This window comes from Mus pahari, chromosome 6 (assembly GCF_900095145.1).
Source record: "Mus pahari chromosome 6, PAHARI_EIJ_v1.1, whole genome shotgun sequence".
NCBI lineage: Eukaryota > Metazoa > Chordata > Mammalia > Rodentia > Muridae > Mus > Mus pahari.
In genome coordinates, this window is record NC_034595.1 from 60,148,855 (window position 1) to 60,159,781 (window position 10,927).

Consider the following 10,927-nt stretch of genomic DNA (forward strand, 5'->3'; position numbering starts at 1 on the left):
TGTATATATTGGATATAAGTCCTCTATCAGATTTAGGATTGGTAAAAATCCTTTCCCAATCTGTTGGTGGCCTTTTTGTCTTGTTGACAGTGTCTTTTGGAAAGGACAGGTTTTAAGTGTGTTGTATAAGCTATATACATCAGTGAAGTGGTTTAAAAGAATTATATACTAATGTTGAAAGCATTGTGCTAATCAGAAGAACCCAGTTAGGAGAAAACTATATGATTACATTTATGTAAAATTTCTAAATTAGACAGATTTGTAGAAGAGAGAAATAGGTTGGTGGTTGCCTAGGACAGAGGAGAATGGGAAGTAAAAGAAGGGAGGTCAGGAATAATGGGGGTGACTTGAAATGAGTAAGAGTGTCTTTGGGAGGTTGATGGAAATGCCTTTAGATGATAATTGTACAACTTCTTGAGTAAAGTAAAAGTATTAACTCTGTAGCTGTAAATTATCACACAAAAGCTATTATAGAAAATATACTGGAGCCTGGGGGGAAGGGATGGTGCCTCCCTTTAATCCCAGTACTCAAGAGGCAGGCACAGGTAGAAACCTGAATTGGAGGCCAGTCTGGTCTACAGAGTAAGGTCCAGGACAGCTAGGGCCGCACAGAGAAACCCTGTCTTATTTAAATACTAAGAGTGGGATCAGGAGGTGTTGGTTATGTTGGTCAGAAACTGACACTGTAACAGTAGCAAAAAAAAGCTCTGACAGAGATGCTTAGGAGAAGTAGCAGTGACGCACTGGAGGATGGAGAGGAGCAGCTCAGCAGTCCGTGTGGCTGGGATAAACTGAGCACTGGGCATGAGTCGGCACACAAGATAATGTAGGTTCTTAAGGGCTGTGAGGGCTTTTTCCCAGGGAGGTGAAGACTGAAGGTTTTGGTAAGTGATATGATTTGACACAGATTTTGTTTTAGTTCGTGTTTCATGCTTTTAAAGCATTGTTTTCCAGTTGTGATGGCATACCTGTAATTCCACTACTTTAGAGGTCAAGGCTAGCTATTCTTTGTTGCATCTGAGCTCAAGCCAGCTTGGGCTACATGAGACCCATTCTCAAAAAAGGGGGTGGGGAAGGTTGTTTTTCTTATTTTTAACTGACACACAGTAATTATGTGTATATCTTGGGATGCAGTATGACATTTCATCCTGTTTATACAGTGCACTGATCAGACTGGTAATTTGCAAAACTGTCACTCAGACACACATTATTTGTGTGTGTGTGTGTGTGTGTGTGTGTGTGTGTGTGTGTGTGTGTCAATAACTTTGAAAGTCCTAGCCACTTACTTTGAGATGTTTAATTACTGTGAACCACAGTTATCTTGCTCTTCTATAGAACATCAGACTATAATCCTATGTAGCTATACACCTCTATTCCCAACCCTTTCTTCCCTACACTCATCCAAGATCTGACAAATGTTATTCCCTACCATCTGAGACCACTCCTTTCACTGTTACATACAATAAGAAAATATAGAATTTGACATAAGTTGGAATTGTTCCTTTTGTTTTTGATGCTGGGCTTTTAACCAGGATTGGGGGAGGGGTGGTACCAGTGGTAGTGGTGTTTTGTTTTTTATTTTTGTGAGACTGGGTATCCATGTAGCCCTGGCTGTCCTGGTAGTCACTATGTAGACCAGGTGTCTTAGGGTTTCTCTTGCTATGATGATACACCATGACCAAAAAGCAAGTTGGGAAGGAAAGGGGTTTATTTGGCTTACAATTCCATAGCACTGTTTATCAAAGGAAATCAGGACATGAATTCAAACAGCGCAGGAACCTGGAGGCAGGAGCTGGTGCAGAGGCCTTGGAGGAATGCTGCTTACTGGCTTGCTTCTCGTGGCTTGCTCAGCCTGCTTTCTTATAGAGCCTAGACTGCCAGTCCTGGGATTGCACCACCCACAAAAGGCTGGGCCCTCCACATCAATCAATAAATAATAAAATGCCATATAGCTGTATATTATGGAGTCGTTTTCTTAGTTAAGGTTCCTGCCTCTCAGATGGCTTTATCATGTGTCAAGTTGACACAATAAAACTAGTCAGTACACTAGGCTAGCCTCAAACTCAGAGATCTATTCTGTCTTAGCCTCTGAAGGTGCTGGGATTAAAGGTGTGTGCCACCAGCTTCTGTATTAGTCAAGGCTCTCTAGAGTCACAGAACTTATGAGTAGTCTCTATATAGTAAGGGAATTTTTTGATAACTTACAGTCTGTAGTCTAACTCCCAACAATGGTCAGCAGTAGCTGTGAATGGAAACCCAGGGATCTAGCAGTTGCTCAGTCCCACAAGGCAAAAGGCTTTTTTAAAGGGGCTAGGGTGCTGAAAATACATGTCAGAGTAGCTAAGGTGAAGCAGTATAACCCCTTGAAAGGTAACTCTCTGAGAGAGATGAAGATGACTTAAACCAACACTGCAGGGAAGGATTTGTTGGCAGCCCTGACACAGAAGAGAAAGGGAAGTGGAAGGAAAAAGGTGGAAGAAGATGCCATGGTTTTCACTAGAAGACTGAGGTTACAGCAGATTCAGGAAATAGTATGAGCTCTGTTTTGACACAGCAGTCAGTTAGACATCCAAGGACCTATCTGAGTAAGCAGACTATAGATCCAAATCCAGAAGAGGTCACTTGAAGACTGCATGTAAAATCGAGTGCTTTAGTTCTCTAGTACAAAATACTTAATAACTAGACTGTTTTCCCTTAAAGTAGACTTAAAATTTCACCTGTCCATGCCCTCAAAGAGATAAACGTGGGAGTTTTCTTGTGTTTCAGGATCTTCAAGATGAAGTTCAAAAGGAGAGTATTAATCTACAAAAACTGCAGGCCCAGAAGCAGCAGGTGCAGGAACTCCTGGATGAACTGGATGAGCAGAAAGCCCAGCTGGAGGAGCAGCTCAAGGAAGTCAGAAAAAAATGTGCTGAGGAGGCCCAGCTGGTAAAGCCTGGCTGCTTACTGACGGACTTGCTACCTCCATCTTGTTCCTGGTTTAAAAAGAAAACGTCCCCTGCTTGTTAGTGGCGCTGTAGCCAGCAGTTGCTTTATGAAGGCGTTGGAGGGATGCTTAGGAAGGGTTACAGTTCTCTGTAGTAGGAATTAGAAGGGTGAAGTTTTCCAGCTCTTGATTACACAGATATTACCTGTGTTACACAGATGATGCCTCTGAGTTGCTTTTAGCCCCTTCTCTGTTACCTTTCACTACCAAAATATACCTCAAAAGTTCCAGTCCACTAAACTAGACATCTCGTGTCTAATTCACTCTCCTCCCATTCTTCTCCATTTATAGATTTCTTCCCTGAAAGCAGAAATAACTAGTCAAGAATCTCAGATCTCCAGTTACGAGGAAGAACTGTCGAAAGCTAGAGAAGAACTAAGTCGCCTACAACAAGAAACAGCGCAATTGGAAGAAAGCGTGGAATCAGGGAAGGCTCAGCTGGAGCCTCTTCAGCAGCACCTACAAGAGTCACAGCAGGAAATCAGTTCAGTAAGTGGAGACCAGCAGGATGCCCAGAGGGGCCTTGTGTGTCCTTGTTGTAACTTTCTAACACCTGCCCCTTCTTCATCTGCCTAGTTAGTATATCTGGTTGTTTAATACTTAAAAGTTGGTGTCTAATGGTCGTTTACATAATGGATTAGACTAGGGGCTTTGTAGTTAAAGCTGTTCAGGTTTAAATGCTGGCTCTGTCATTTCGTAGGTGAATAACCTTTGAGTATCAGCTTTTTTATCTTTAAAGTTGAAGATTTAACAACAAACCTCCTTATTAGGGCTATTGTAAGGATTAAATGAAGCAAACATGAGGTAAACAAGCTAGAGTCATGGGGAGAGGAAGCTTCAATTGAGAAAATGCTTCTGTGAGATGGGACAAGCCTGCAGGGCATTTTTTTTTTTTCCTTTTCTTTTTTGAGACAGGGTCTTGTCTTTCTGTGTAACAGTTCTGGCTATCCTGGAACTCACTTTGTAGACCAAGCTGGCCTTGAACTCACAGAAATCTACCCTCCCCTGCCTCCCAAGTGCTGGGATTAAAGGCATATCACTATGTCCAGCTTGAAAGACATTTTCTTAATAAGTGATTGATGGGGAAGGCTCAGCCTATTGTGGCTTATACCATCTCTGGTCTGGTGGTCCTGGGTTGTAAAAGAAAGCAGGCAGAGCAAGCCATGAGGAGCCACCCAATAAGCAGCCCACCTCCATGGCCTCTGAATCAGCTCCTGCCTCCAGGTTCCTGCCCTGTTTGAGTTCCTGTCCTGAATTCCATTAATGATGAACAATGCTGTGGAAGTGTAAGCCAAATAATCCTTCTCCTCCCCAAGTTGCTTTGGTCATTATGTTTCATCACAGCAGTAATAACTCTAACTAAGACACTGCACAACTTACTGTCTTTTTTGGGGATTCTAATTTTTAGATCAATTTTTCTTAGTGAAATCATTTAGTTTTCTCATTTCTGTTTATTATTATATATTGATTCTGCCTTTTGAGTCTTACGGTTGAATTCATTTGACTAGTTGAGGTCAAAACAGCTTTATCCTTTGTTTATTGGACTTTGTGTGACTTATTTTTTTAGAAGATAATTTCTAGGGCTCTTCTTTCCCACTTACAAATAGTGCCAGAACAGAGCATTAGCTTGTCTTACCCTTACTCTCTTCTCCAACAGGAATGTGGCCCATTCTAAAACTTCTTATACTATATAATATACTATATATGCATATGTGTGTGTATAACATACATATACTTTATATTGCATTCTATGTAGTATACTGTAGAGTATACTAAAGTAAACTTGTAATTTCCTATAACTCCTCTATAGCTTCATTGCTGAATCTCCTTTTCTGTTATTTGGCTATCTTTTCTTCTAGTATCTTGGGCCTTTTTTTTTTTTTTTCTAATTATACCCTGAAAGACTGCCAGTTCTCAGAGACCTGAGAGAAATTTCACAAGGCTTACAAAAACAAATTCATGCACGCTGTCATTGCAGGAGGACTCACCAAAGCCTTTAAGTCATGTTTCATTCCTAGAGGAATCTGCTAAGAGGAAGCAAACTCATCCCTGAGTTAGTCTAGGGGCATAGATATTTCTGTGTTTCTAGTACTAAATTGTTTTATATTCTACTTTGTGTTGGCAGATGCAAATGAGATTGGAAATGAGAGATCTGGAAACTCATAATAATCAATCAAATTGGTGCAGTAGCCCACAAAGCGTTCTTGTTAATGGTGCTACAGATTATTGTAGCCTCAGCACCAGCAGCAGTGAAACAGCCAACCTCAACGAACATGCTGAAGGCCAGAACAACCTCGAGTCTGAACCCATACACCAGGAGTCATCAGTGAGTTTTTGTTTCATAGTGTTTATTATTAAATTTCCCCCTCCACCCCCCAACAATTGATGAAGATAGTGTTTATTATTAAATTTCCCCCTCCAGTCCCCCCCACAGATTGATGAAGATATTGTTTATTATTAAATTTTCCCCCCACCCCCCCCACAGATTGATGAAGATAGTGTTTATTATTAAATTTCCCCCTCCACCCCCCCAACAATTGATGAAGATATTGTTTATTATTAAAATTTCCCCTCCACCCCCCCCACAGATTGATGAAGATAGTGTTTAGTATTAAATTTCCCCCTCCACTCCCCCCCCACACACAGATTGATGAAGATCAAAGTTAGTGTGTACAGACTTCTGTGCAGAGACCAGGGGGCATTCTCAAAGTGTCACTCCTTAGATGCTGTTCACTATTTTTAAAAAAATAAGGTCTCTGAGATCTAGGGCTTACCCGTTAGATTAGGGTGGTGTCTGTCTGTCTACCCCTCCCCTGCTCTGGGTTTGCAAGCACACACCACCACATTTGACTTTTTGCATGGATGCTGGGGATTTGAACTCGGTCCATAGGCTTGAGCAGCAGGCTCTTTATCAAATTGGCTCTCTCTCCAGCCCCAGAGCAGTGCTTTATTAGCATTGTATCTAATGGAAAGAAGTATAATTTTGAAGATAAATTTTAATTTTTATTTATATATGTGTGTGCAGGGTACCCACAGAAGCCAGAAGAGGGTGTCAGGTCCTTTGGAGCTGGAGTTAACAGGCAGTTTAAGCTGCCTTGTGTGGGTACTGGGAATTGAACTTGGGTTCTCTGAAAGAACAACTAGTGTTCTTTTTTTGGGTGGGGGGTCGAGACAGGGTTTCTCTTTATAGCCCTAGCTGTCCTGGAACTCACTCTGTAGACCAGGCTGGCCTCGAACTCAGAAATCCGCCTGCCTCTGCTTCCCAAGTGCTGGGATTAAAGGCATGTGCCACCACTGCCCAGCACAACTAGTGTTTTTACCTGCTAAAATAATCCTTCAGGTCCATCAATTGAAATTTTTTCTTTTCAGTTTTAACTAATGTTCAAATGTAATCTAATTAATAAAAGTATTTTTAAAATAATAGGTCTTGTGTAGCTCTGGCTAGCCTTAAACTTAATATGTAGCTAAGGATGTCTTTAAGTTCTTTTTTAACTTACTGTGTCTGCCTGTAGGGAGAGGGGGTCCACAGGTGTGCTTACCTTTGGTTGCACTCATCTATGTATGCAGGTATAGATAGAAGCCATAGTTCAACTTTGCTCTCTTCTAGTACCGCTATCTACCTTATTTTTTTGGGACACAGTCTCCTCACTGAAAATAGAGACTGCCGTTTTAGCTAGACTTGGTATGTCTACCTGTTTCAGCCATCCCAGCATTGGGGTTCCCTACCATGCCTGGCTTTTACTTGGGAGTTTCAGACTTGATCTCAGTTAAATCTAATGCTTGTGCACCAAGCACTTTACCAAGGAAGCCATCTTCTCAGTCCTGACTTTATGCACTTGACCTGCCTGCCTCCATTTCCCATTTAAGGGGATTAAGAGAGTGTGGTATCACACCTGGTTTTTTATTTACTTTTCATAGAACATAGATGAAAATCAGTATTTCTGGTGGACATGGTGGCAGGTACATTTAAATTTTTGTCTTTTTATTTTGTATGTATACACATACCAGAGTGTCTACATGAAAGCCAGAAGAAAACATGTGGAAGCCAGTTCTGTCCTTTTACCTTGTGACCAGGAATTGAACTTGGGTAATCAGTGTCTTTACCTGCTTGGCTATCCTGCAGCCATAGCACATCATGTGGGTTTGGCATGCCACACTCTAAATCCCAGCACTCAGGAGGCTAAGGAGGACAGTTGTAAGTTCTAAACCATCTTGGGCTATGTAGTGAGACCATGTCTCAGAACAACAAAAGCACTTCTATAGATAATAACATTTGAAGACAGGGTTTCACTGTGTTGCCCAAGTTAGCCTCAAACACCTCTGTGCAATTGCTTTTGCCTAGAGAATTGCAGAGATAGCATGAAAACCTGACTTAGGTAATAACATTATTTAAAGTTTACTTTGTTTTTAAGTATTTAAGAATTTAATAGTTTAAATACTATTTTAATACTTTTTTGAAACTAAATTTTGAGCACATCCTTTTTCCCTTCCCTTTCCTCTAACCCTTCCCACATTCTGGTGAAATTCATGGCCTCTTTTTCTTTAATTGTTTTACACACACACACACACACACACACACACACACACACACACACACGCGCGCGCACGCGCGCGCGCGCGCGCGCAGCGGGAAGGAGGAGGAGAGAGGGAGGGGGAAGGAGGGGACAAGGGAGGAAGAAAATAAATACAACCTGTTCAGTCCATATAGTGTTACCTGTGTGTGTATGAGTTCAGAGATGACCATTTAGTATTGGATAGAAAAAGGTTTTAAGGGTCTGGAGATACAGCATAGTGACAGATACTTTTCACATCATTTAAAGGGCCCTGGGTTTAATCCCCAATACCAAAATAAATTTTAAGACACACAAACATACAGACACACAGTTAAAAAATTGTTTTTAGTCATGCGTTGTGATTCCTTTAAGTCCCAGTACAGAGGCAAAGGCAGGTGAACCTCTGAGTTTGAGGCCAGCCTAGTTTACATAGTATGTTCCAGGCCAGCCAGGATTTCTCATTAAGACCCTGTTTCTCTCTCAAAGAAAAAAAGTTGTTAAAATAATCTTTTCCAAAAGTCTTTATTATATTTATGGGTGGATTTGGCATGCCACAGTGTGCTTGTGGAAGTTGGAAGAAAACTTGTAGGAGTTTGCTTTCCCTCCCTCCAATGCATCCTGGAGACGGACCTCAGGTTACCAGGCTCAGCAACAGCACATGCCATGTCACCTGCCTGAGACAGGGACTTACCTGTCCTGCTCACGTGTGTGTCTGTAGGTAAGAAGTAGTCCTGAAATCGCGCCTTCTGATGTGACTGATGAAAGCGAGGTTGTGACTGCGGCTGGTAATGAGAAAGTTAGTCCCAGATTGGACGATGACAAGCACTCAAAAGAGGTGAAGATGATTGTACATTCAATTGTTCTTGTTATTCATGTCTTAAATGATTTTTGTAGCTGAGAAATATTTACTAAAAATTTTCAAAGTATGTATATGATCAGAATGTAGGTCACTTGAAGTACTTTAAACGTTTGGTTACTAAAATATCTGTTTTAATTAATTATTTCTAGGAAGATCCATTTAATGTAGAATCAAGTTCACTGACAGATGCAGTTGCAGATACAAACTTGGATTTTTTCCAGTCTGATCCTTTTGTTGGCAGTAAGTATCTTTCTTTTGTAAGTATATCTAAAACAATATTTCTGCTGTGTAAATTATATAATCATTAAGTCTTCAGTTTTGAGAGTGCATGTTTTACAATATAAGCAAAGCTGAGAATAAGGGTCTTTAGTCTTACATATGCTTCTATTTAATTTTAATATTCTACCATAGGATTATCTGATTAAGAGAATGTTTCTTCAGAGTAAAGACTAAAGGAAAGGTATGTTATAAGCCAGTGATAGAGATTGCACACTCATGAATCAGCATTATTTAGCTAATAATTACTGAAATACTAACAGCAGGCCAGGCATGGAATCACACTTCTGTAATCCCAACATTTTGCAAATTTGAGTTTAGCCTCAGCTATAGAACAAAACTGCCTCAGGAAACTTTTTAAAAATGAAGAAAAGAAGAAGAAAAAAAAGCTAACACTGTAATTTTGAATCAGTAGAAGGTGTCAGGCATGGTGACATAAATTTTTAGTTTTAGTACTCAAAAGGCAGAGGTAGGTAGATGGATCTCTTGAGTTCAAACCCAGCATAGTTTACATAGCCAGGGCTACACAGTGAGATTATTATCTCAAAAATAAAGTAAAACTGAAATAACAGTGGAAGCTGTAATAGAATTAGATGTCTGATTCTCTTTCCTTAATATATTTCTAATTTTGGAGACACAAATCTCACTGGGCATGATGGCACATGCCTTTAATCCCAGCACTCAGGAAGCAGAGACAGATGGATCTTTTGAGTTTGAGGCCAGCCTAGTCTACAAGAATTCCAGGACAGCCAGGGCTATACAGAGAAACCCTATCTCAAAAACAATCAAACAAAACAAAACAAAAACCATAACTCTGACTAAAATATATCATGTCTGTGAACTACGTTAAATATTTCTTGTGACAACGGTCTTTTGAATTACGTTTTATTTCCAGAACTATCTTGTGAAACTGAGCTTGGTATCATAGGTGTGTGGTTGTAATTCCAGCACTTGGTAAGCAGAGGTGGGAGGATCCTGTAGGCTTGAGGTCAGTCTGGTCTACAGAGCTTGTTTCAGCCAGGGCTGCATAGTCTCTCACAAACAAGGGGCTGGAGAGATGGCTCAGCAATTAAGCCTTGGCTTAATCGGCTTGCTTCTCTTGTAGAGGACCTGAGATCAGTGTCCAGTCTCCATATGGCAGTTCCAGAGGATCTGATACCCTCTCCTGTCTTCCACTGGCACAAGCTAATGGCAGCCCTCCTGAGTGTTGATAACAAGCATGACCATTCATACGCCTGGTTTTCTTCCAACAACTTTATAGTTTTAGCTGTTAAATCTGAAGCTTTGGGGCTGGAGAGATAGCTCAGAGGTTGAGAACACTTGCTGCACTACCAGGGGACCTGGATTTGATGCCTAGCACCTATATCAGGCAGTTCAAACTGCCTGTAACTCCACTCCAGGGATCTGATCTGATGTACTCTGGCCTCTTGGGCACCTGCATGCACACACACACACACACACACACACACACACACACACACGGGGAGTGGGGGGGATCTTAATAACTGTAGAGATTTAGAGATTTAGCTTAGTAATTCTATATCCAGTATGAAGTAAATATCCTTGTTGTATAAATGTCTCAATCTCTCTCTCTCTCCCCCTCCCTCTCCCTCTCTCCCCCTCTCCGCCTCCCCCCCTCTCCCTCTCCCTCTCCTTCTCCCTCTCCCTCCCCCTTCTCTCCCTCTCTCTCTCCCCACCCCCCTCATGTTTTGTTGTCTAGGCTGACCTCAGACTCACTGTATAGCCAAGGCTAACCTTGAACTTCTGATCCTTCTGCCTCTATATCTGAATGCTGAGATTATGATGCACACCATTATGGCAGACATATGGGGTTCTGGGGCTGGAGCTCAGGGCTTGGTGCCACCCAGGAAAGCACTCAGCTAATGTAAACTTCATCCACAGCCCCAAATACCGTTTGTTGAAAAGACTGTCCTTTCACCATTTCTTTCTTGTGTGCTCATGACACTCTTGTCAAAATTCAAGTGACCATAGATGTGAGAGTTTGCCTCTGGCTTCTTAAATTTCTGAGGGTTTTTGTTTTTGTTTTGTTGTTGCTTAGTCAGGCCTTATTTATTACATGAAGTACTGATGGTAAGATCTGCCTAGTAGTGAGGAGTAGATATTTTGTTGGTAAATTTTTACTATTGTGTCTCTCTTCCCCTGTAACCTTTTTTTTTTTAATTTATTATTTTTCTTTATTTTCTTTATTTACATTTCAAATGCTATCCTGAAAGTTCCCTATACCCCCCCCCC

The 10,927-nt window shown here is 41.1% G+C and overlaps 1 protein-coding gene across 3 annotated transcripts in view; it reads left to right on the top strand.

The window, feature by feature from the left end:
• Positions 1–10,927, top strand: part of Eps15 (epidermal growth factor receptor pathway substrate 15) — a 105,681-nt gene that overhangs the window by 72,944 nt on the left and 21,810 nt on the right. For all 3 annotated transcript variants that reach the window (XM_021199624.2, XM_029539647.1, XM_029539648.1), the window contains exons 14-18: positions 2,767–2,928; positions 3,278–3,475; positions 5,112–5,312; positions 8,258–8,374; positions 8,548–8,638. In XM_021199624.2, coding sequence (XP_021055283.1) covers positions 2,767–2,928; positions 3,278–3,475; positions 5,112–5,312; positions 8,258–8,374; positions 8,548–8,638 — 769 coding nt within the window. The remainder of the gene's footprint in view (positions 1–2,766; positions 2,929–3,277; positions 3,476–5,111; positions 5,313–8,257; positions 8,375–8,547; positions 8,639–10,927) is intronic.